Source organism: Macaca thibetana, chromosome 7 (assembly GCF_024542745.1).
Source record: "Macaca thibetana thibetana isolate TM-01 chromosome 7, ASM2454274v1, whole genome shotgun sequence".
Classification (NCBI taxonomy): Eukaryota; Metazoa; Chordata; class Mammalia; order Primates; family Cercopithecidae; genus Macaca; species Macaca thibetana.
The window spans coordinates 43,538,914-43,565,829 of NC_065584.1; the positions used below are offsets into that span (position 1 = coordinate 43,538,914).

Below are 26,916 nucleotides of genomic sequence, written 5' to 3' on the forward strand. Positions count from 1 at the left end.
TGGAGGGAGGAGACCCTGCTGACCTCTACAGGCCCTGCTCTGCAACTGGCTAATGTTTCTGGACCAGACTAAAGGTCTTTCAGATAAAGTATATGTGGTTATCCTGCATTTGCTCCTAGATATCCCAGAAATATTAATTCCTAATATATTAACACACATAGCAAAATAAAAGTACAAATATGAGGGTATCTGGATCCCCCAAAATCCCTGCCCTGGGTCTCAGGAGCTCAGGCTAATGCTCAGGGCACCCTTAAAGCACAGGGCTCAAACTGTCCCTTTGTAGCTCCCTGGGCTAGTTCCAGTGGGGTCAGGACTTATGTAGGTGACACATTCTAACTGCATAAAAGGGTAATGAGATCAGGCCATGGGATTCATCCGCAGATGAGCTGGTCCTTTCCCAAGCCCTTTCAAGGAAGGTTCCACCACTAGTCCTTCCTTGCCACCTATGGAACTGAAATGGAAGAGAGTGACCTCTACATACACCCTCTGCAAGCTGCGCCTATGCCACTAATACACGTGATCTGTTCGTCCAGCATAGCAATGCATTCACATGCACACTCTGAATCACTCTTCCCCGCCACACCTCTAACTCACCTGCAGTCTCTTCACACTCAGTTCCATTTCCTGGATATCAGAGGGAGGCTTTGCCATCTTTAACATTTCCAGCTCTGCTTCAGTTTTTTTCAGCCAAGTGGTGATGGTGCTGATATCAGAGTTCAGCTGTTGCAAATTTTGTTTTATTTTGAGTTTATTGTGAAGCTCTTGTGCTTGAATCAGCGCCCATCTGTCAAAGGCACCTGGAATTTAAAAAATCGCCAATTAAAAAAAGCAACAATGCAACAGATTTCTCTGCCTCCAGCTAATTAGGGGTCAGGGTGATTTAAAAAAAAAATGTAGGGGATTCCCCTGACAGAAGGGTCAGGTTTTGGGAGTTCTCTCTTCTCCTGGAATGTGGACTAGCACATGATCTGAGGCCTGCACTCCCAGAGGCTGGAATGAAGGGGAGGTCTATGTGCTCAGTTTCACGCTCAACAGGTCAGTTCATGCTGAATCTTCTCCGTTTTCTCCTTTGGTCCACAAATGACCAGGTCGATGCTGTCAGCTTTAGATTTAGTTGAGTAATTACTTTTATAATTACTGGGCTGGTCGAATGAAGAGACACTTGAGACAACACTGATCGTCGTCCTCACGTCTGATCTTTACATAGAAGTGTAGAAAGTGAAAACCTGCACTTCCTCTGGAGGCTTATTTTACCAGTATTTAAACAATAGTTTTCAAATTACACTGAACAGCCTAGGAATGTGTTCATAAATGCCAATCGCTGATTTAAAAATAACATTGGCTGTTGTAGGGTAAGTCCCCCAGTTTTGGCAAATCATATAGTTGGTTAATATCTAATGAATGTTCTGTTAAGCAAGGACTTAAATACCATACTCTGGCTCTCTGGACAACTGCCAGGTATAGGCAGTACCTGACTGCTGCCCTGTGACACCGGCCAGTCTCCCGTCTTCCTGCTGTGGACTGCCATTCAAGACTCGCGGGCCTTCTTTGCCACCATCCGTGCCTGGCGGTAATAGCAGCTTTCCCTAGAATGAGCCGGTTTTTAAGTTACCATCTGTAGATATTAAGAATATCTGAAGAACAACTAGATTCATACTAACAGTGAAGAAATGAGACGGGCCCCCTTTCCTTTGACGGTGTCTTGCTAGGAATACAGTGGTGCTTTAGTGCCTAGGTAGCATTTATACGCTGGCAAAGCTAATGGCAGAAATAAAGCCTCAGCTAAGGCCCAGGGAGAGGGAAGCAGATGAGATGTCAGTGATGGGAAGAAAATGGCCTGTTTTAATTGGCATGCTTCCAATCACCCCTCAAATGAACCACGCGAAACAAATGAGAACAATGTGTTGAGCTTACCAGACTGTTACTGGGTTAGCACTTTTACATGTTCACAGTGTTTTACAGAATTTTAGTTATCCCTGTCACTCTGTAGAGGTGGTTGGCATCATTATCACTGAGAATCAGAAATGCACACAGGATGAATCTGCCTCGCAGGGGCATTCGTTACCAAGTGTTTATCTTTCACTGCACATACTGACTTTTCTGTTATCACACAGCCGATTGGGCTGTTATCTCGAGCCTCTCCAAAAATAAATGTATCTCTTTTTAGAAAAGCCCTGCTTTCTTTGGATTGTGTCTGTATGGCCTATTTGTGCAGAATGAAAATAATTAAAAAAACCTTCAGATTTGTGATGATACATCTGGCTTCAGACACAACAAAAGGGTTGAGCTTTCGAAACCGGCCAGGTGAGGAACAGGCGTAATCACAGGAAGGGATAGCCAAGCCACATGAGCCACGGATGTAAAGCAGAGGTCAGGGACTGCGGTCCTTCCCCCGTCTTATTATTCTTTTTAGAAATGACACCTGCTTGTTAAGCAAGAGGAAGTGTTTCTGAATTGGACACAAACAGCCCATTATCAACAGACTTGGATTTGACCATGCAAAGGCAGAGTCTTCTCCAATGATGTAACAATATTCTCTCCTTAATTTCTCTCGCTGCTGCCCTAGGCTGCCCCTCCCAGGAGCTGTCTAGCCAAAGCATGCCAAGAACTCAAGTCAGCTGAGGAAAATGTAAATAAGAAGAAACAGCCACTGCTATAAACAGTAAACCAATTCAGGAGTAATAATCATGACCATTACTTCTGAGGACCTTTTTTTTACCTTTACACACAATAATCTTAACAACAATTAGGTGAAATAGCTTTAGCCTCCGTTGAGAAAGGCTTTCAGAGGCAAGGCAAAGTGTCTCAGGTACAATGGCAATGGATTGGCGGGGCTAGGAATCAAATCCGTGTCCACTGCAGCACACCATCAAATCTGAATATGAAGTTATGATTTTTTGGAATAGGATGTATGGTCAAAAGGTTAACATAACAAAGGCTTGAAGGCCGGATGCACTGGCCCATGCCTGTAATCCCAGCACTTTGGGAGGCTGAGGCAGGTGGATCACTTGAGGTCACGAGTTCGAGACCAGCCTGGCCAACATGGTGAAATTCCATCTCTACTAAAAATACAAAAATTAGCCAGGCATGGTGGTGCACACCTGTAATCCCAGCTACTTGGGAGGCTGAGGCAGGAAAATCTCTTGAACCCAGGAGGCAGAGGTTGTAGTGAGCCAAGATAGTGCCAGTGCATTCCAGCCTGGGTGACAGAATGAGACTCTGTCTCAACAAAAACAAAAACAAACAAACAAACAAAACAGACAACAAAAAGACAAAGCCTTGAGAGCTCAGGAGAGGTCAGGAAAGCCAGCACCTTGCTTGCTCACTATTTGCACAGACACCTGACTCGACAGTAATAATGACTGTTACACCACACCAACATACACGAAGATGGTTTTTGGCCAGAAACCTCTCTCTAAATCTAATCGGTTTTGCCAGGGTTCTAATGAAGTATGGACAGCTCGACATAAGAAAACCAACTCAAAATATGCCTGGGGAGTGAACACATGCAGTTTACACCAAAATCTCTCTTGCAAATGTAACTATGACTCACACGTAGCTGTACTCCCAGTGGAGCTAAGACTTACATAGGGTGGTTTATAAGGGGTGCTGGATGCGGGGGGAACAGGTGGAACATTCCTGTCACCTTCCATTTGCTTGTAGTGATGCTCGGGACAGGAAGGGCTGTCAGGAACATGCCATGAGTGGCCATCCGAAATGGATTTACCTGAAACAAAAGACAGCAAGCGATAGTCCATTCTCTCCAACCGAACAGGTCACAGGTGACATGGCATCAGGTTACAGTATGAAAATGAGTTCTGCAGCTTTCCTTGCAAAGCATGCATGTTTGCAAAATGTCAGTATGTCCCAGAAGAGAATGAGATGAGAGTCATGCAACTCAGCAACATTGTGCCTTCACTAGATGGGTACACAATGGAGCACGACCAACATGATTTGCTGTGGGATGAGTGGCGTTTTGGAGCCAGGGTCTCGCGTGGTAGGGACATTGAGCGGCAAGGTCGGGTCTGGGAACCAAGAGGGCAGAAGGCCTCAGGAGTGAGGGGAAGAGTGAATGTCAAGATGGACTTGGGAACCAAAAGGCTCCTCAGGGCTCTCCCCGACCCACCATGGCAGATGGGGATGGGGCTAAGGATGAAGATTAGAGTTGCAAATCAAGGAAAGGAAGGTTTTATTCCTCCTGTGGCAAATCACCAGCACCTTTATCCCCCCCCACCCCCAACCCACCCCTTTCCACCAGGGGATCCCAGTAAAGCAAGGAAACAGTTCCAAACCAAGCCACCATGAAGAAAGCTTGGCCCATGCCAAAGGACTTCAGTTAGATGGAGAAAAAAATCATCAAAAAAGGCACCACGAAAAATTCCCTCTCCACAGGCCTGAAGGGAGGAGAGGGCTGGCATCGAGACGGCTCTGGCTTGGATGGGGTTTTGTAAGGAGCACGCAGTTATGGGTGAGTATGGCAGTGTAAATACACCATGACACAAGGACCAAGGCGCATGGTGTCCACAGAAGGCAGAGGCAGACACGACATGGGAGCGAGGTTGAGGATGCAGTGTGCCCACAGGATGCTGCCATGTTGAGACATGCATGGGCGGGGGCCTACCAGAAGACGCTTTCAAAGTTTTTGTGGTCATTTTAAGATATGCCTCAGGATTTTCAGGGATTTCTACATCTGAAAAAGAACAATGTCATTTGCCTCACTGGAGGTGCCTGAAGATTAATGCCCAAGTATTAAGTCAACACACAGTAGAAACATTGTCAGCTGAGAGGAGAAAACTACCCTTTATTTTTTTAATTAAAAGGATTTTGAAAACCAGAAAGTTTTTTTTTTTCCAGCCAACTCCTGACTGTCCAAAGCAGGACACTGGGTATCAAAAGGAGCAGCTCAGTCTGTGACACTGAGACACTCAACTGAAAGGGAGGGTGGGCACGGTGGCTCATGCTTGCAATCTCAGCACTTTGGGAGGCTGAGGTGGGAGGACTTATTGAGCCCAGCTGTTCAAGACCAGCTCTGGCAACATAGCAAGACCTTGTCTTTATAAAAAATTTAAAAACCAGCTGGGTGTGGTGGCGTGTACCTATAGTCCCAGCTACTCAGGAGGCTGAGGTGGGAGGATTGCTTGAGCCCTGGAGGTTGAGACTGCAATGAGCCGTGGTCGCACCACTGTACCTTAGCCTGGGTGACAGTGTGAGACCCTGTATCCAAAATAAAATAAAATAAAATAAAATAAAATAAAATAAAAATAAAATAAAAAAAATCACTGATGAGTCTCCCAGACAGCCAGAGCCATCACTGAGTAACCTTGGTGTCTGACTGTGAATTTCATTTTTTTCCCCTTTCATTCCACCTGTGATGAGAGTGGTCAATTCTCAGGTAGTTAGAGATGGGCAGGACAGAACACAGGAAACCACAGAAGTCAGGGTTGGCTACAAGCTGGACTCTTGGTTATCGAGAGCTGGCCGTGTTGTTAAGGGCTAAAAACACAGCCAAACAGGTCACTTTCCAGGGCGCTGGGAACCCAGCTGTTACCTGACAGTGCGCTGTAGTATGGACCCTCCTCGTCCTCTTCATGAGAGGAGGAGCCCCCCACGTCGCCTGTGTGGTCCCACTCCAAGGGGATGGAGTCCACGCTGACAGGGGTCTCGCAGCCAGACCGCTCGTGCCCCGGGGCCACTAGATGACACAGGGACTGAGGAGATGACGGTTCCTCGCTCTCTCCCCTTTTACGCCAAGAATCAGTCTGGATTTCTCTGTGGTCTTCCATGTCCGTTTCATTCTCAGAGGCCTCCTTTTCATCTTCCAAACCCTAAACCAAAGTATCCAGTTGTTAATCAACTCATAGGCTTCTACAATTAGAAGAGCATGAGAAGTCTGCCTGTCCAGCAGTTTCCAAAAATAACTGCCAGTAGTATTTGTAAGGCAGTTTTAAACAGATCAGGTTTCCAGGTCCTGTTTCTGGTTATTCCAGTTTAGACAATCGGGAGAGGGGCCTAGAATCCATATTTTCCCAAACCTCCAGCTCTTTTTTCTTAGGGAAAAAAAAGCTGAAGTTTGATAATCTAAGTTAAACAACTTTATCTAGGAGATAAGGAAATGGTGGCCAAAGTTTCATTGATGGTTACTGGCAGGTCCTCCAAGAATCAGAGCATTTTTGAAAAGGACATTTGAATGTTCTGGGTAAGACTCAAACTTCAAGAACCATATGCACCAGGTTTTCTTACCCGCCAACTTAATTGCTCAGTGTCTATATTCTATTCTGCTTGTGTCATAATGTCTCTTTCAGTCTAAGAAAAACAACTCTAAGTGGCTGCACTTAATAATGAGAAATTGTAGGGTAATTTTTGAGGCTGTGTCTGATGAAATAACTACACATGAATGAGGTCAGTTGGAGACACAAAAAAAGAAAGAGTGGCCAGTTGTATTGGTCAATGGTTGTCATTCAAGCTTCAGACACACAAAGGCAGTAAACTTTTAACAGTGGCCTGAACTCCACCTGAACTTCCCAAAAGGGACTTTCGTCTGGGGAAACATCAAAGTTGCTTTTGAAACTGTTGTGTTTTCTCTTCCAAGGTGAGAACAAAGCATCAGAAAGGCACAAATACTAAAAGCTTCCAGTCACTAAGAAACAGGGAAGGGCAAATACATTCCCAAGTTACTAATGTAATAAAAGCCAGAAGAGGTCTTCAGGAATTCTAGGGGTAGTGACGCCTGCCAGACAAGCCCGGCCCTGAGGAACACTTAAAACCGACTCGCAGAGCATGCGCCTCAGAAGTGCCATGCTTTCCACTGGGAAATGGGAACCTGTGAGTTATTGTGGCTCTATATTAATAAAAGTGGAAATTAAAATGTTTCGATATAGCCTTTTCTTTTCAACCAAAAAATAAACCATAACTAACCACTCTAAGATAGGTCTCCTAATTCTTTAAAAATTCGGTCTCACGTAAACTGAGCAGCCCAGGTGCCGTTTCTAGGTGGCAGTGCCCGTACCGGAGTGCAGGAGGTGAGCCGCCGGTGGAACCGGGAGACCCTTCCGAACACCTCCTGGCAGTAGCGGTGGAGCTCCTCCAGCTCATCCTCAATCAGCACGGCATCCAGGGGCTCGCTCTTTTGAATCAGCTGCTCCCCAAACACAATGAGCTGATCAATCTTGTTGGTATTTAATGTAATTTCCTGTTGGAAGCCCTGTTGAGAGAAAAGAAAGAAAGGATTTCAAAGAAAGTTCCCCTGAGCTTCCAGTGCCTGTTTCTTCTAACGGGGCCATAGAAAAGCACCCAAATGTCAGTATTTTGTTCCTTCACCTAGTACTCTAGCTTTAGTTTTTAACCAAGTGACAATGACACTGTAGGAATTTAAAATGATTGTCCATATTCCCCCTCCTTATGGGCACTGGCTTTTCCAATTAAAATAATTCTAAAAATTTGACACGGGTGGACATTTACCGTTATTGGGTGTGAGAGAAAGACCTTGCCATGGCAAAACTTGGTGGGAACAGAACATTTCCCATAATAAGCCACAAATGGGCATTTGCGTTTGCTGACACAATAATATTCACTGGTGCCATTATGCTAGGGAAGGCAAATTTCCATTTCTCAACCTCTTCCAAAATCTAGCCAAGGAGAGAATTACAGTGAGATTAGCCTGTCATGCAGATATCAGAAACAATGGGAGAGTGGACCTCTGTTCTCGGCCCCACTGGTGACACCAATACTCCTGGACCGTAAAGAACAATGTCCTTGCACGTGATAATCTGGTAGTACACAGGTGGGATGTAGCCTGGCTGCTTTAAGAATTCTGAAGTTTGCTCTCAGGAGTATCGGGTGAAATTTGCACTTGGCCAGCTCTCCCCGCAAAGGTGCGTTCTTTTGAGAAGGGCTAGGGAAGCGGCCCTCACATTCAGCTGGCGCATCTTGTCATCGGCGTCGCTCTCTGAGAAGTGCTCCACGTTGGTCAGCTGCAGGTCCATCTCTGTGAGCCACACCAGAATGCTCTCCCTGGTGCCCTCGAATTCTTCCCTCTGGTTGGTGAAATGCTGCAAAAGCAGGGAGGAAATCACATTTGTACTGACCACAGAACAAGAGTTCAGACAGACAGCAAGGTCACCTTTGGCCACAAGAAAACGGTACCCAGAATACGCAGGGAGAAATCTGCCTCTCGGATACCCAGAAAGCCCCAGAAGCACTGTGTTCAGAAGACTGGGGTCTGGTCCTGGTTCTGTGTACCAAACAAGCCCCCTGAACTACTCTGAGCCCCAGCGTCTACGCTGGCAAGTCGGGGAGAGAGTGGGAATGTTGATTATGGTCTCCAAGGTCCTTAAGTATTTGAAATTCTAAAATTATCTAGTCCAAATCAGTGATTTTCCTCTGTCCTTTGAAGAGCCCCCTGAGGGGCCGGGCCAGGCCTTCTGCCTGTTTCACGCATTAGCCTTTGGCAGCTTTTGCTTGACAAGGATTTAGTAGCTTCAAGATGGAAAAGCCCTGATCTCAGGATTGAGGCCAGCCTGGTGCCCCTTTCTGCCCTCACTGATAGAATTCTGAACGTGTTCTCCCAGAGAAAGAAGACCCAGAGCAGATTTATCATCTTCAATTAAGGATACCTCTCAGGTTATCACTTCACAAATAGGCAGCTGATGTTCAGATTGGTAGAGCTTCAGTGCCAAACGAAGGCAGATTAGCCACAGCCAAATCGGCAGGAGATAATTAATGCATGGTGGCTCACACCTGCAATCCTAGCACTTTGAGAGGCCAAGGTGGAAGATTACTTGAGGCCAGGAGTTTGAGACCAGCCTGGGCAACATAGTGAGACCCCCATTTCCACAAAAATTAAAATCAGCCAGGCACGGTGATGCATGCCGGTAATCCTAGTTACTCAGGAGACTGAGGCAGGAGGATCCCTTGAGCCTAGGAGTTTGAGGCTGCAGTGAGCTATGATCTCAGCACTGCACTCCAGCCTGGGAAACAGAGTGAGACCTTGTCAAGAAAGAAGAAAGAGGGCCGGGCGCGGTGGCTTATGCCTGTAATCCCAGCACTTTGGGAGGCTGAGGCAGGCGGATCATGAGGTCAGGAGATCGAGACCATCCTGGCCAACATGGTGAAACCCCCTCTCTACTAAAAATACAAAAATTAGCTGGGCGGGCGTGGTGGTGGACACCTGTAGTCCCAGCTACTCGGGAGGCTGAGGCAGGAGAATGGCGGGAACCCGGGAGGCGGAGCTTGCAGTGAGCCGATATTGCGCCACTGCACTCCAGCCTGGGTGACAGAGCGGGACTCCGTCTCAAAAAAAAAAAAAAAAAAAAAAAAAGAAGACAGAGAAGAGAAGAGAGAGAAAGAAAGAGGGGGAGACAGGAAGGGAGAGAGAGACAGAAAGAAATGCACAGGAGTTTTCTAGGTTACTAGAAAAGCCAATGTCTTCCTGAGGAGAGAGAGAGAGAAAAGAAAGAAAAAAAAAGAAAGAAAAGAAAGAAGCCCAGATTCGTATCTTTCTAGAATGGGTTCAGCAATGCCCTGCCCTGAGAACAGATGCGGAAATTAAAACTGTGTCCTGTAGTCCCTGCCTGTGACCGTCCTTTCAGTTTATACCCAGACTCACACAGGTCTACACAGCACGTCTTCTGAATGACATTAATCTAAGGTGAATATTTACCTTCAAAAACCAAACCTTTGTGTGGTCTGAAATTCAGAGAATAATCACAGTCCCCAACCCCCCAGTGCAGACAGGGGCTCTTGCATTCATGTGCCTTGTCCATCCTCAGTGCGAGAGCTGGTGGGTCCCAAAAACACAGACAGATGGGCAAAGTGGGGCTCCTTCCAGGGACCCATGTGTTGCCTTTTCCAGACCCAGTGAAGCTGTGCCCTGGACTCTGTGCTAACATGCACACCACCACGGGTTATAGAAGTTGTAAAAAGAGCTGTGTGTTGGTAACACAAATCTCATCAACAGGCCCTGCCTAAGAAGCTCCACATGCAAATCCCCCTTTTAGAAAATGAACATTGGCAGCTTTGGGCTTCGTGTTGGAGGAATGTTAAAACAGCTCAGGCCTGAAGTGAAACCTTCGATCTGCTGCTTTGTGTGTGACAAGCCTGCCATTGCATATCGCACGTTACGTCTCCCTGAAAATCTACACCCGAGCCAGGCGCAGGGGAGCTCACCCTGAGTCTCCGCAGGATGGCCGTGACCCGCCTCTGGAGGTTGTCCCAGCGCTGGTTGCCTTCGTGGACCATCTGCTTCAGCCGGCTGGCTGTGTCTGTGCGGTTCTCCCGGGCCAGCCGCCGGTACTGCTTGTTGATGAGCTCCAGCTGAGTGAGCCGCTCGTGAATCTGCCGCTGAAAGGCCTGCATCACACGGGAGGGGTCAGAGCCAAAGTGTGCAGAGTGCCATGACACCCTCCCCTTCCCTTCTACACCTCAAGCAACCTGCTGCCAGGGGTTCACCCCCAAACTGCAATGGCAGCAGAGGGCCTAATTCACCAGTCCTGATGCCAGTTACACAACAGGCTTTCAAGTTCATTGCATAGCAGCTGGCATACATCCGCAATGTCTTGCAAAGCTGTCTCAGCAGCCGGGGGCAGGCTGTGGATTGGGCAGCCCTCGCCAGAGGTGAGGAGAAGCTGGCCACTTAGGGGAAGCCATTTCAGCAGCTCCCAGGCTCGCTGCAGGCTTGGTTATGATCAGGAGACTGGGATGGAGAAGGCGTTTACCTCAAACCTCTTCAGTTCCTCTTTGGCACTCGTGTACAACACCTCTGAGGAATTTGGGCAGGCCGCCGTCCTCTCCGCTGACTTGAGCCAGTCCTCAAAGCGGGAATAGTCGTCTAAAAACTTCTGCCACAGGCGCCACGTCTCCTCGATTCTGATGGGAGGAAAGCATCTTAACACAAGCCATCCCCTGCAAGCCCGTGCTAAGCCCGTGCTTTTGCCCTTCTTTTATCCCCTGACACCTGCACAGTTTAGTGGGGGAGACCCTGTTACCCGTTCTGGGAAATAACAGGGACGCCACTTCTGGTCTGTGCTCCTCCCGCCTGGGAGTGCCAAGCACCTCAGAGCTCCTGCTTCACAGAGGTTAAAAAACTAGGAGACAGGGCTGCCTCCACTACTACCTGGCGAGGTCAACAGAAGCACAGTGGCCAGCTCACAGCCATACCCCGCACAGGAGAGCTGGAGAGAGACATGACTCCTGTTACATTTTTCTTGAATAAATCCTTTGAGAAGCATTGGGCCTTCTCTGCCAATACCTGGCGCATTTCTAAGTGAAATGAACAGAACAGTTACTGTGAATGAGGTCAGAAGGGTGTACTGAGTTCGGCTGACCATGCTGAAGACATTTAGGGGAGCTTAGTTCTTACTTCATGCGCCGCTCCATGGACATGGCACAAATGTTCCTCCAGCGTCTGTCCAGGCTCCTGGTGGTCTGCTGGATCGAGTCGCACTCAGTCTCATTTGCACAGGCATCGGAGTCGTGCAGTAGAACGTCACAGATGTTAAACACAGACTCCACCCCTGCGCTGTGTTGTTCAATATCTCGCTGTAGATCCTGTGATTACAACAGAGTAAGAAACCTCTTGAGACGTTGGTGACAGCAGGAGGGTCAGTATCAAAGGACCCCTGTTCCTGCCTCCCTTCTCCCAGCCCAGGGGATACTTCCCTGGGTGGATTTCCACCACGGGCTTGGCAGTACACATGGAATCCCTCTCATCTTTGTGTTACCCTTGTGCTGTAAGCACCTGACACAAAGTTGAAACACTGGAAACATCTAGGACTTGCGCGCTGAACCACGTGAGGGGTGGCACAGTGGTGGGCGTCGTCCTCTACTCACTCATTACCGCTGAGAGCCCATTGCCCCACAGACTTTGGGTATGCATGGGATCTACTCCATACCACCCACCCCAAAGGGCTCCAGTTTACACTTGGTTTCAGGTAAGTCTTTAGAAACTGAGTCTCTTCAGTAGGAACTCTCCACCTTTTATGGGCTACTGAACTCTTCAAACACACACCAAATTGTGCATGCAGCAGTGTGCGTGCCCACAGGCTCCCCGTGAGCTCATTCAAGGGCTTCATGAGCCCACGGGAGGAATTCTGGCAGACAGACCCGGCCTCCCCAGCCGATAAAGCCCAGCCAAGGCTGCGGTGGCTTGGGGAGAGGCAGGGTTTCTGCAGTCTTGTCCTTTGATGGGGAAAGTGATGCAATCCCCAATTCGGGAAAAGGAACATTTGTGAAGAGAAAATGCATGGTCATAGGAAAAACTGGAAAACCTCTTTACGAATAAACATGGCACTTTTAGTCATCATCGGATAGTAACGCTGCTGCACCCCCATGGGTGGGCTGCAGGGAGGGAGGGAGATGAGGAACCTGTTTGTTTTGCCATTCTGGAAGAGTTAGGCATCCCTGATGTCCAAATTCTGTGACAAGTGACACGAGACCACATCATTAGTTTTAATATCCAAATTACATTGTGAGAAAGCAAAGACTAAGTTAAATTCTATTTTAATTATTTCATAATATACCAATTTCTGAAATCTACACTACTTTAAGCCACTATTAACTAGACTAAATCCAGTTCCCAGGACTCAACAAATTTCAGTTAATAAGAGGACTACATTATAAATGGTAGCTGTCACCATCTACAGAAAGGCAATATAAGCTTCATTCCAGGTCACTTTGATATTTAAATAATTTGAGATTATTACTATATTACTAGATGGCACCACTATTTTCTTACTTTTCTTTTTGAGACAAGGGTCTCAACTCTGTCATAGTGGTGCGATCTTGGTTCACGGCAACCTCTGCCTCCCAGGCTCAAGCGATCCTCCCACATCAGCCTCCCAAGTAGCTGGCCACCATACTCAGCAATTTTTTGTATTTTTGGTAGAGATGGGGTTTTGCCATGGTGTCCAGGCTGGCCTCCAACTTCTGAGCTCAAGCAATCCACCCTCCTCAGACTCCCAAAGTCCTGGGATTACAGGGGTGAGCCACCGTGCCCAGCCCCTATTCTTACTTTTCTTCATATAAATGCGCAATTCTGATCGTTGTGTGTTTAGGTTGATATGAGGGAATAAAATGCCAACCCGCCAACCGAATTTTAAATCAGGCAGTTCCTAACACTGATCCTGAGTACAAACGACCACCACCAGGTTATATTCAGAAGAGATGTGTTGTCCACTTGGCCACCCCGTGTGCACTGTGAAGAATGTGCAGGGTATTTCGTTAGAGCTCTGCAGTGTGGGTAGAAGGCCTGTTATGCTCGAATGGTGGGAGTCTCCCTGGAGTCAATTTGAGGACTGACTTTAAAGTTATTATGTCTAAATAAAATTCCAGTTTTAAGAACTCTTACCGGTTCATAGCACTGTCGTGGGGCCCTTCTAAAATCAGAAGATACATGTCCTATTTAAATATTAAAATAATAAATTAGGAACCCTGATACTGGTGTTAAATAAATAATACTCATCACTTATAACTGAAAAATGCCCATGACCTCATCTGGCTCCAGGTGTGTAAGGTCTAGCTGAAAAGCAGAGAGAGGTTCTAGTTTATGGACAATATGAATGCTCTGTATTTTAATAAACTCTGCAATTATCCTACATTATTTATTCAGCTTACATTGAATCAAATGGCTAAAGAAAACTGATTTAATATTTAGGGTAAATGGCCGTAAGAAATGAGCTCTACAATAATTTATAAAAGAACATCAACATCTTGGTTTAAAAAAAAGCTCAAACATTTTCAAAACTTTCTCAAAACTTTTCAAAAAACATTTTTGAAATTTTTTTTAAAACCATGTAAAACACCACACAAATGGCCTACTAGTTACCTTGTACAATAGAAAATACAGTGCCAGACTACCTTTTAAAATGCAGACCATTTAAGTGCTAGACAGGAACATTTTGCAAACTGAAATAATCCTACCACTAGTATCCACAGAGATGTAAGTCTGCACAAGAATTAGGTCTTAGAAACTGTCCAAATCTAGAGAAAAAGTAGATTTAAGAAACAACATAAAACATTGAGAAAGACTTTTGCTGACAGTTCTTTTTTTTTTTTTTTTTTTTTTTGAACAGGCTCCTGCTGGAGTGCAGTGGCACTTTGTTTTTACTGCCCCCTCCCGGTAGCAGGTGACACAGAACTAGTTTTTTGTATTTTTTAGTAGAGACGGGTTTCACCGTGTTAGCCAGGATGGTCTCGATCTCCTGACCTCGTGATCCGCCCGTCTGGGGGGATTAGGCCACTTTCACTTTGGGGGCAGGTGACACAGAACACTGAGGTTGGGGAGGAACTTGGGGGTTGGGGGGTACAGAGCAAGAGAGGAGATAGACCTGAAACTGGAGAAGAGAACGCAGCCAGAAGAATGAGAATAAAAAGGAACCAAAAACAGAAGGTAAGGGAGGCTGAGGAGAAAAACAACAGGCTGAAAAGACAGAAAATCATATAGGGTGAAACCCCAGTGCCAGCTCCTGAATGTCTCTGTGGGAGGGGCTTGGGTAGCAAGTGGGACAGGGGGGTGTTGGGATGGTTCAGGGAGCGTGAGGTGAAGCTCAGCTGGCCCACGGCAGGGGCTATTCATTAGCCAATGGAAGGGTAACTAACAACTCCTCCAAGCCACCATCTGGCACACCCCACAGAGAAACAAGAAACCAACCAATGAAAAAACTAGGACAGGGATCTTAAAAAGTTTCAACGAAAGTGGTTTGTGATTTAAATGTCACAAAATTGCCACTACTTCCTGTGCATTTTAAAGATGATATATTCCATAGGAATAACCCCCATTACCTTATACCTAAAGGTGTTCTATGTAAGAAAGGCAAAACAGAAAGGACTTTTAGAGGGTCTGACCCCTCCCCGACCAGGTGCATTACAGTGAGGATCCAGGGACATCATAGCTCTTAGCTACTTTGGGGGGCCGAGGGCTTTTGCATAAGGCAATGCTAGGTGATGCCATGTTTTTAGGTCTTATTTTTGGAAGCAATTAATTTATTTTATATTTAGTTTGAAAAGTAAACATAGGTAAGGTGGTTTTCTAACCCAGACCAAAAATGGTCACTAGGTAAGGTTTTAAAAAGTGGCCCATACATAATTCTTTTGTGTAACACATTTGTTGCCAGTGTTTTGGATGGGGTACTTAAGGTCTGAGTTTAGTAATAATATAAATACACTGTAACTTATTCTTTTTAACAAAAATACTAAAAGTATCCTGAGATCATCTGTGGTAGGCAGAATAATGACAATGACACCCTCCAACACACACACAGACATCCAGATCCTAATCCTGGAATCTGTGAATCTGTTAGATTACACGGGGAATTGCAGTTGCTAATCAGCTGACCTTGAAATAGGGAGATTATCCGGGATTAGCAGGGTGGGCCCACTGTAATCTTAAGGGTCCTTAACGGCAGAAGAGGAGGCAGCTAGAGGGAGATGTGACTATGAAGAAAGACACAGAGAGATACAATGTTGATGACGTTGAAGGCAGAAGAGGCACATATGAGCCAAGCAATGCGGGTGGCCTCTAAAGCCAGAAAAAGCAAAAAAATGGATTCTCCCCAGAGCTTCCAGAAAGGAACACAGCCCTGATGACATCCTGATCTTAGCCCAGTGAGATCCAGTTCAGATCTCTAACCTCCAGAAATAGAATACATTTGTGTTTTTAAGCTGCTAAATCTGTAATTGGTTACAACAGTAGTAGAAAACTAACACAGTATCTAACTTCTACACAATAACGGTAGTCCTGAACACCAATTCCATTGATTTTTTTTTTTTAAGGAACCAAGGGATAGAAATGTCACTAAGGTGATGCTGAATTCTATAAAGAGAGAATTTTCAAATCAACCAGATTGAAATTATGTGCCACTGCAGGATGGGAAGAAATAAGGCTAAGAGAATAGCAGTGGCTCCAAATTATATGCTTTTGGGAACAAATTCTCTGCAATTTAATTAATTTAATGTTCTGTCACACTTTGGATTTAAAAAAAATGAACACACTATCAACAGCCCCAGCAAAATCTAGCCAGCCATTCTTTAAGAGGAAAGGTATTGACAGCTTCCATATAATCTACCTGAAAAAACTCACCACTCAGGGTAAATTCATTTGCAAGGCCTTGCCTTTTCACAGACTGTTCAAAGACATTCATCCTAGTGGATCACACTTTTAAGTAAAACTGATGTATTCAGTAGCTGTGACTCCAATGAGAGAGGCATTAAAATCTCTGTAATGTCCATTAAAATTCCATAATACTTATATCAATATTCTTTCCTGCACAAAGCAAAGACAGTCTAGATGACCTCGATGAAAAAGACATGCTTAAAGTTCCAAAGCTAAGTGGAAAAACCAGTATTTTTAATTTGTAGCATTACTAAATCATACTAGCTTGAAAGCCAGAGAACAGGCATCATTTAAACAGTAATTGTAATAGCACTTAGAAAAGTCAAGAGCAGGGAGGGCCAGGCATGGCGGTGCCTGCCTGCAGTGCCATCTACTCAGAAGGCTGGCGTGGGAGGATCACTTGAGCCCAGAAGTTAAAGACCAGCCTGGGCAATACAGTGAGACGCCATCTCTTAAAAAATGTCAACAGTAGCACCAAATATTGAATCTGGTAAAAAAGGTTCACCCTCAATCCTGTCTCTAAGCATCTGTGGTATGTGGTGTGTGGTGGAGGCTTAACGTGAAGAAAACAGATTCGACTCTGAGAATCATACTGCTTCTACAGTCAAAACAGAATCTGCCCACAGGTCTGAAAAAAAGAGGTGAACAAAAGCTAAAGAAAGATTAAGATAAACTTAGCTATTTTTTTAAAAAAAATAAAGACAAATCCAGGCATTGCAAGTGAGAATGAGCATGTGGCCATGAGACCAGGGAAGTCAGGAAAGTGGATTTGATAAACCAGTGACGTCAAATAGCACCTACCAGGTGGGTACAATGAGAAACACTGGCAGAACTCAGTAGCTTTCAAACTGCACAATTTCCAGGATTGGCTCAGAGCATGCATATCTGATAACAAAAATGCACAGAGCATTGCAGCTCTTAAAAGTCTTCCTAAACTATTGGGTCCAAGCATGTTCCTTATCACACCTTTTCTTGTTTTAATTTTTTAAAAAGCTGTACCAGACACACAGAATATTATCCCATAAGAACCTTCCTTGGTTAGAAAAGTTGCTTTTCTTTCAATTAGTTGCCTTTCAAAACTATATTAACAAAACACAACAAAGATCAGAGTCAAAAAAAAAGACATAATTTAAAAAATCTTATTTACCACCAAGATTAAGGTTTGCATCTTAAACATTATTCACACAGTTTCACAAAAAGCTACATGAATGTGGGAGGGAGCACTCAAGAGATGGATATAAGAACATGGAAAGATGGTCAGTTTTCTCTGGAAAAAGCAAACCAACGTTACGAAATGTGAGCACGTGAAAACACACAGCTATACGGGGAAGGCCTGAGTCAGTGCACATCGCGGACACCCATACTCTTGCAGGAGCTCATTTCTGATTGTCCCACCTGCTGCTCAGCGAGCCTCTTCTGGATCTCTTGATCATCGCAGACATCATAAACAACAGGCTTGGAAAGCTCAGACTCAATTCGAGCCAACCAGGTACGAAGGTTGCTCATGTTTTTGTCCAACTGCTGAATAAAAGCAAAGGTCTCCTTCAACTTCTTCACCCTACACGTATTTGCAGAAAAACAAAACAAACAAACAAAAAGTGATGGAAATCAAAAGCCCAATACTTAGTGGTAGAAGAATGTTCCAATAAGAGCATTGCAGGGTAAAAAAGAATCTATTTTGCTTTGATTTTATATCAGAACAACTCTCATGTCACCAGATACGAGTTCTCAGAGAATATGTGAAGCTTTGCAAGGCTGTTGCCTCTGTTGACTTTCGAAAGGACGGAGAGTTAATCCACCCATGCAAATGGAAGTCCTATCATTCCCAGAGTGAGATCCTCTGAGACCCAGTTCATCTTCCTGGGGCTTCAGAGGTGAGAAGACAGCCATTTTTTCCTAAGTGAAAATAACCACTCCTGACTTCTGCCCAGTTTCTGCCGTGTATATGCCTGAGATTGCAGCAGCCGGTGATCTACCCTGGGAGATTAAAGATGTTACATGCCTGGTTCACTTGGTGGTATTTGGTCCACAAGGCCTCGCATGGGACCCTCCCCTTTGGGTAAGCAGAGAACATGTGCCAAGCCCTACTGCTTCAGTATGAGGGGTTCACCCAGCCGTATACAATGAACCAGCCCATGTGGGTAGATTATGGGGCATCTCTGCCTGTCAGAAAGGGAGGGGCAAAGGAAATCTGCATGCAAGCGCAGTTCTAAATGGGATCTCCCTCACCAGTCTGCCTCAGCTCCCATCCAGCCCAACTCGGCATGGAGCAGATTTGAAAGCACACGCATGGCATCAGTACAACTTGGCGTGCACGTCCACATGCTGTCAAGGGGACGTGATGTAGCTGTTGAGGGAAAACAATCTTTTTCTGACATATATACTAAAATAAAATGCTCCAATAAACCGCTTTCCTTAAAGTCCTAAGGCAGAGCGACTAGAGCCAGGATCTGTCCTGGCGTTCTGTGGGATTTGTAGTTAATCTCAGACACTTAAAAGTAATGGCTCTAAAGGAAAGTTCCCACTGATCAATACTTACGTTGTTGGAAGATGCTGTCAGAACTGCGCCCCATGGCTGGGAGCACTAGAGTGATAAATGGGGGCACCGACCCTAACTCTCAGGAAACACTGCGCTGCATGCCACCATCACCTCTTACTTGACTGAACAACCTCCTCTCAGCCCCCTAGACTTCCTGCCCACCTTTGGTTCTGTAGCCAAAGTGTAAGTAAGTTTCAGAAGGCAAGTCTGATCCATGCTCAAAGCTTTCAATAGTCCCTGCCCTACCCTGAAAACCGGTTCAGCCCCTTGATCTCTGTACCTCAAGCATTCAGGGGCCACTCTGCCTCTAACCTTGCACTCTCTCAGACACCCACCAGGACAGGGAGCGCCATGGCCAGGCTGCAGCCGGCCAGTTTCCACCGCACACACAGCACCTCCCACAGTGCCTGATGGGCAGGATGCTCTCCACAAATGCTTGGTGAATGGACAAATATGGACATTCCGCTAGAAGCTATGATTTAAGTGGACCATGGGGTAGTCATATAAGTGTGGATTTAAAAAAAAAAATGTGTATCTTACAACTTACCAAGTCAATCCCAGGGACTGACTTCTAGCTCTATTACCAGCTACTTTTAAGATTTAGTGAAAGTCCTTTCACCTCAGCCCCCTTCTTTCTAGTACACCCTCAAAGCCGCTTAAGCTTCAGGGAAGTGGCAGCATCGGGTGAGGTGAAGGCCAGAACTCCGGAGGCAAGCAGACCTGGACCCAAGATCCATTCTCCCATCTAAGAGCTCTGCACGCTGCAACGTACCTAACCGCTGACTCTCAGTTTCCTCACGATCTGCAAGATTACCCACCTTGCAGGTGGTGGTGAGACTGAAATAAGAGGCTTCATGTAAAGTCGTCTGCACAGAGTGGACACTGGACCACATGACGCTACAGTCATGCTTTATTTACATGGCACTGGACCTCACAAAGTTCTTTCATCAGTGTTTTATTCTCAAGGGCAAGCTTGGAAGAAGGATGTGTGGTCTGGAGATAGAAGAACACAGACTCTGTGGTCAGGGCCTGGGTTTGCGTCCTGGCCATGTTTAATGCCATCTATAAAACGGTGTTCACAGTGCTCGCTTTGGCAGCACATATACTAAAATTGGAACGATACAGAGAAGATAAGCATGGCCCCTGCGCAAGGATGACACGCAAATTCGTGAAGCGTTCCATATTAAAAAAAAAAATGGTGTTCACAGTAGTACCTTCTTTCACTGGGTAGCTGAGGGGACTGAATGTGAAAGGCAGAATGCCTCGGAGATAAATGCCCGTTTTCCAAATTACATTCTTACCGCAAACACCACAAGGATACGTTCCCTTCAGAGCCACAGATGATTTATTAAAAAGGAAGTCATGGAATCCAGGACCAGGCCTGGATATAGCTGTAACCTAGATCCCACCTTCATTCCTATGGTTTCAGAGGTACACCCTCCTCACCCCAGTATCTTGCCACCTTGATTGCCCTGGTTCCAGAAAGAACACTCCAGGCAACTACCAGCATAGCTGGGAACCCCTGGCACCGTGGGACAAGGAGTGCTCCAGGCAGTTCCTGAAGGACTGCCCTCCTGGAAGGCTCTGCCGGAGAAGAGGCCCAGCCAAGAGAGCGTCCCCGGGGCTGGGGGAAGGGCTCAGGCTCGTGACCTCTGCACAGCTCTCCCACCCTCCCCACTTCTCCCTCTGCCCAGAATGAAATCTCCCACGGCCTTCCTCTAGCCCCTGACCCTATTCCACCCTAAGAATCCCAGCCTCTTTCTTATTTTGAAAAGAAGAGGGCTAGAATCCAAGTATTTATTTATATATTTTTTTCTTTTTCCTTGTTTCCTCTCTTCTAACTTAAAAGCAATTAACACACCGAAGAATGCACGTATTTAAATGAAGGGAGCTAACTAGCAACACAATTGCCTGGGTACAGACCCACAGGGCTGTGGTGATCCTGAACTGTTAACCGTGGGGTTAGGTGTGCGACACCCAGAGAGGGTATGGAGAAGGTGGGGGAATAATTTGCTTGGTTTTCCCAGGACTCTGGTATCCAAAATGGGGTGCTCAGGACATACCAGTGGGGTGTAGGAATAAAATACGAGACTGTCTACTGTCATCCCGTTCTTTTAAAATTTCTACATGTATGTTTTACAATGATAAACTTTATTATTAAAATGAAACATCTGTATCCCACGCTGATGGCCACATGTGCCAGGCCTGTTGTGCTTCATGTTAGCAACTCATTTGCTTTTTTTTTGAGATGGAGTCTCTATCACCTATGCTGGAGTGCAGTGGTACGACCTGGGCTCACTGCAACCTCCGCCTCCCAGGTTCAAGTGATTCTCCTGCCTCAGACTCCTGAGTAGCTGGGATTACAGGCACCTGCCACCATGCTCAGCTAATTTTTGTATTTTTAGTAGAGACAGGGTTTCCCCATGTTGGCCAGGCTGGTCTTCAACTCCTGACCTCAAGTGATCCAGCTGCCTCAGCTTCCCAAAGTACCAGGATTATAGGCATCATTTCCTCTTCATAACAATGCTAGGAGATAGGTAATATTATTATCCCTACTTGACAGATGAGGAAACCGAGGCACAGAGAGTAAAGAGCTCACGCAAGTCACATGGTCAATAGTGGAGGCAGGATTCTAACCTGGGCAGTCTGGTCTGGAGCTGCTGTTCCTAAGTACTACCCATCCTCTCACATAATCCTACACACACTAACATGCACATCCTGTTGGTACAGGATCGTTTTGCTGCAGTCAGAGAACATGACCAGAAGTCTGGACTCATAGCTCAGGATACACTGGGGGGTAGGAGCTGGTATAGTGGATGCTAAAACCGGGGGCTCTTGGCAGGTGCCTGGGGAGGAGGCCAGAAGGCTCGATACACGCTGCCCATGTTTCCCCTCCCTGATTTTCTTTCAGTAATCACTTAGCCATGTGCCTTGTCTTGGATCCTGCACAGACCTTGGATTCAGAGATAGCTGGAAGATAGGCCTTCTTCCCAGAGAGGTCATTACCTAATTCAGATGTAATGTTGACATTGTAATACAACATAGGAGTTGCTCAATAAATAGCTGTTGAAGGAGTAAATGATGTTCACTCATACCTTCCAATTTGTCTGATTTGTCTTCTTCATAAAAGAAGTGGCCAAGTTAGATTTTTAAAGAAGAGCTGTAAAGACCAGAGCATATGAGAGCCCTTTTCCCACAAAGCAGTGTGCTGCCAGCCTAGAAGCCACCCCTGCTCCTCAGCCCCGGTTTCACACAGGGCCAATGAAGCGCTGACAGACACTCACATCACAGGCATACTTAGTGCAAGTGAAAGAGGAGGGGAAGGTGGGAGGGAAGGAAAAGAAGGTCACCAAGAAGTGACAAAGCACTCATCCAGCCAGGATTTAGCCGGTATATGCCAAACTCCATCCAGAGGCCTAATACCCCCAAATGCCTGGGAGTCTAAATGTTGCTCCTCTGATCATCAGGTAATGACTGACCCTGGGACCCATCAGGTACACGGCGGAGTGTGCATCGTTCTGTTCTGTGCAGACGCTGTAACCTAATGGTCACCTGTCCCAGGCCAGGAAGCATCTGTCTTTTGCCAACCCAGGCGACTGACCTCCACATGTTAGGCCTTGTTAATACTGCTCTTGAAAAATTTGAAATCTCGAGTTAATATCTGGAAATAAGAAAACCTATTCAGAAACCAGCCTGCTGGCACACAGAAGCAACCTCAACGCTGCCTGACATCAACCACCTGAGCAGTTTGCTGCCGCGGCCCCCATCTCTGCACTCGCCCCGGTTTTGACCCGGTGCTCTGAACATTTCTCACATAGACATTTCAACAAATAACCTTTCTCCAGGAAAAAGCAGCATGATTTTCTGAATTAAATCCCAGTTCTGAGAATCAGAAAAACAAAATTTTTAGGTACAAAAGCAAAGTTTTCCACCTGCATAGGCTCTTTATTGAGAGACCTAAAGCAAAATGTTTTCTATGAAACCAAACAAAAGAATTATGCCTAAGAGCTGCTTTAAATGACAAGAGTTCCTTTGCAGTAATTATGGGTAAAAATGCAGAAAACAATCAAGGCAAATAAAGTTTTTCTTTTAACTAGCGATGGATGAGAATATAACAATGATAAACACTCCTCTCCTTCCAAACAAACAAAATCAAGCCAGGTTCGCATCATTCTATATACCAAGCCTAAGCCTTAACAATGTATGATGAAGGCTTTACATGTCAAATTTATACATATGGAATAATTTACCATTTAGTCCTATCCTCTATGTGCTCAGGAGTCTACAGTTAAATTATAAAAGCCCTAAATCAGCCTAAGTGAACAAAAAAATTCCTATGCCTAATTTAAAAAATACTAAGGAAAACTGAGATGGTTCAAGTATCCGAATTTGTACTGAAATAAACAGTCAAACCTGTGGGCAGCTGTCAGTTGCAAAAAACACTGTAGAAATCCTGTACAATTGTATCTTTTCACATGACTAAACATCCTTATGGCAAAATAATGCATTACTCCAAGGTCCTGAAGCCCTGATTTAGGGGCAGAGGCATTACAATACACGTCTGAGCTCATTGCCTCTTTGAAGCATTTTTGTCACCGGAGGACTTCCATTTTCCACACCGCATAATCACTCCTCTGCCCTGCTTGTCAGAGGCAGACTGCAGACACCACACGCATGCTGACGCTGGGAAAGAACCCATCCCCCGATGGCTGAGCACAAACACTCCGCAGCCACCATCTCATCGGTGATTTCTATTGTAACCAAAGCGACACAGCCAGAGAGCAAGACACAAGGGACAGCACCCGGCGCCTCGGCCCTATGCAGAGCTGATGACGAAAATGGCACTTACTGTTGATGAGAAAAAATCATTCCTTATGTTTAAGCGAAAGCTCCAAGTTCCCGGCCGCACCTCCACCTCCCAGGGCCGAGGCAGCCCCTCCCCCTGCCCGGCGTGCCCTCTTCACTGGTTCAGCATCTTGTACAGAGGCGGACGCAGCCCTCTCCAAGGCTCCTTGTGAGCATGGCTGGCTCGCAGGCACAGGGCAATGCCAGCAGGAAGGAAGACACCTTCTCCCCTGCTAACTGCAATTTTTAATCTCAGTTTTCTCCCTTCCAATAAACAAATATCTCCAGCTCTTTCCTCACACACACAGTCTTTGTTCTGACGCTCCAGGATTGCAGTGCTGGGAGAAGAAAGTCACAGTGTTATCTTGGCTATGGGTTATTTATGAAGTGCTATAAACGGAGAGACGAAACATTTAATTTGGGGCAGGCAAAAGAGGATTTCTGTCCTCCACAAATTAAATTTCTCTGTTTCAGGTTTAAAAGAAACAGCAAAATCTGAAGCCCCTGAGTCCAATAGGAATGCTTTCCTCTTGTCCTCTTGAAGAAGCAATTTCCCTGTGGGGGTTTTCTGCTCTGTCCTTTTGGTCCTGAACATCCTGGTTTAGGAGGGTCAGATAGTTCATTTAGTTTATCTGCTTCGTGCACAAAAATTCTATTTTGCAGTATAAAGGGAATTCATTGCAGAGGAAGAAATTTTGTAACTTTCCTTGCTAGCTCCTCCCAGGACTTACCATAACGTGTCTGAAAATTCCACCTTATTCATACCCTCAGTTTCTCCGGACAATCCTGAGTGGCAGCACTTGGTTTGTGTCTAGTCTACCTCAGACTCATTCCCAGCCTTATTCTGAGACTCGATATCATTTTTCAGGAGTCCCTAAAGCCCAACATTTAGTCATTATTGTATCCCCACCTTGAAACATAGCAAACACATGCTACACCAGTGGAATCAGAAGTGCAGACCTGGCAATAGTTCTCCCAAAATGCTGCATCGAACTCAGGCCCACGTGGTTGGCTGTTCCTGCAACCTGCTGAGCACGAACCTCTGAGGCTCAGTACACTGGACCTGCCTGATGCTGGCCATCAGGATACTTGCTCATTACGCCAGTGACGGCTACGCTTTCCTTGGGGGAGCTCCTCAATCCTCAAGGAAGCCATTTCTGCAGGGTCTGGGAACAGCGGCCACCCATTCTAGAGGCAGAAGGATCAGACTGATGGGAAGGAAAATGGAAGTGAGGAGGCTCACATCTGGCTCCCCCTGTGCTAAAATAATCCCTAAATCCTTCCAGTCCCACTGGATCAGGCAACCTGCTAAGACCAACGCAAGTCAACTTCGTGACTAGCAGCATTGTTTGGTCTTCCAGAAAACCTTGAGAAAATACAGATAAGAGCTTGAGAGCAATGAAAAGCTTTATCAGTCTAAAAAGGCACACATATTTCTGCCCATTCTGCAAGGCATGGAAAACAATCTTAACACACGACTGCCACGGTCATAACTTCTGAGTTTAATGATAACATTTTAATTGCCACTATTATAAAATAGGTGACCTTTTCAGGTTGGCAGGCAAAATTTAAAAGTTATGCTTAGTTTAAAAAGTTCCTTTGGATGGATTTGATATTTCTGATAGTGAGAGCAATTCAGTGTAAACAGGAAGGAGCTAATCTTTGAGGTCATACGGTACTAGGAAAGCCCCTCCTTGTCAGTGGCTTAATAAGGATGACAGGCTTTGCTAGTGGTGCTACCGTCAGAAATTCAGGAAAGAGAACATAAAATTGATGACATTTGTTCATGACATGTTATAAACATCTTCCATAATGAACATTTAGAAAGTACAGATAAGGAAAAAGAAAATTAAAATCATTTTCATTAAAATGATTCCAACCAAGAGAAAAACCAATGTAAACTTTCTCGGAGGGTATGCCTTTCTACTTCGCTGTCCAACCTATATCAGCAGGCACTGAACGCTTTCATCAGATTATTCACACATGCTGCTAGAAAGAGCCTTTAAAAAGAGTTCCTCACCCTGATCCCAAGTCTCTAAAAGAATTCACCAAAATGTGCAACCTGCCAGAGGGACTCACTGAAGACACAGCCCCACCTGTGTCTACAGAGCTCCGGTTCATATGACAAGCCAGGTTTTCATTAAGGAAATGGGGAGGGAGTTCTGGGAAACAAAAGTAGATGAATTTTTAAGGAGTTCAACTATTGGGTTTTTAAAACTAAGGGGAGGCATAGGTGAGATCAGGTGGCAAGTCAACTCCTTCTCTGGCATCAGTCCCATTGAGGGGATGAGATCCAAGGACCGTCTTTTTAGAGCTTCAGACTGTGCTGGCTGTGAAGGTTAACCCTGCATCTTTTTGTCTGTCACCCAACAATTTGTATCTCAGCTGTTCTTAGGTAATCCAGATGCCTCCAAAACAGAGGATCACACATATTGGCAGTTCTGAAGGACACTTTCTTTAATTTAGTTGTCTGTCCTGCATTCGGAAGTTTTGCTGAGTCACTTTTCAAAGACGTTATCGAAGGCTGGGTGCGAGTGGCTCATGCCTGTCATTCCAGCACTTTGGGAGGCAGAGGTGGGAGGATCACTTGAGCCCAGGAGCTCAAGACCAGCTTGGGCAATATGGTGAAACCCCATTTCTACAAAAAACAAACAACAAAAACAAAAAATTATCTGGGCATGGTGGTGTGTGCTTATAGTCCCAGCTACCTGGGAGGCTGAGGCAGGAGAATTGTTTGAGCCTGAGAGGTCGAGGCTGCAGTGAGCTGTGACTGTGCCACTGTATTCCAGCCTGGGTCATACAGCCAGACCTCGTCTCAAAAAAAAAAAAAAAAAAAAAAAAAAAAAAGAAGAAGAAAAGAGGAAGGAGAGTGGCTAATAGGCACAGTCAAAAAAAAAAAAGTTTAGAATATTTCTTGTCGTCAACTTGGGTTCTACATAATTACAATCCCCAAACATATATACAATCAGCATCAGGGAGTCTATGTAATGCTTTAAATGACCTCTGTTGAAAGTATCTGCATGTTTCATAAAAGTGTAGATGTCACCATTGCGAGAAGCTGCCCAAGGGCCCATGAGAACTTTTAAAAGCTCCCAGAGCAACTCTGAGGGACAGCCAGTCACGGGCCTCTCTATACCCACACCAGGGCCCATGTAATCTTATGTGCATGTTTCTGTCCCGGGCAGAGTTCCCACTGTCCTTGGCTAAATTACCGACATTCTCTGAGCTGCAGTTTCCCTCTCTGTAAAATGAAGAATCACACTGACTTTGCAGTGTTGTTTTAAGAATTAAAATGAGGCCGGGCGCGGTGGCTCAAGCCTGTAATCCCAGCACTTTGGGAGGCCGAGACGGGCGGATCACGAGGTCAGGAGATCGAGACCATCCTGGCTAACACGGTGAAACCCCGTCTCTACTAAAAAATACAAAA

General features: G+C 45.6%; 1 protein-coding gene and 1 non-coding gene across 2 annotated transcripts in view; one reads left to right on the forward strand and one right to left on the reverse strand.

Annotated features, from left to right (window-relative positions):
* SYNE2 (spectrin repeat containing nuclear envelope protein 2) overlaps positions 1-26,916 on the reverse strand; it is a 377,154-nt gene that overhangs the window by 6,197 nt on the left and 344,041 nt on the right. Inside the window, 11 exon segments of the mRNA XM_050797880.1 lie at positions 595-797; positions 1,472-1,586; positions 3,588-3,727; positions 4,622-4,690; positions 5,549-5,825; positions 7,007-7,201; positions 7,911-8,048; positions 10,165-10,347; positions 10,713-10,863; positions 11,357-11,544; positions 17,501-17,663. Coding sequence (XP_050653837.1) covers positions 595-797; positions 1,472-1,586; positions 3,588-3,727; positions 4,622-4,690; positions 5,549-5,825; positions 7,007-7,201; positions 7,911-8,048; positions 10,165-10,347; positions 10,713-10,863; positions 11,357-11,544; positions 17,501-17,663 — 1,822 coding nt within the window.
* On the forward strand, positions 19,726-19,832 carry LOC126960149 (U6 spliceosomal RNA). Its single transcript, XR_007727740.1, has one exon. It is a non-coding gene; the product is annotated as a U6 spliceosomal RNA (small nuclear RNA).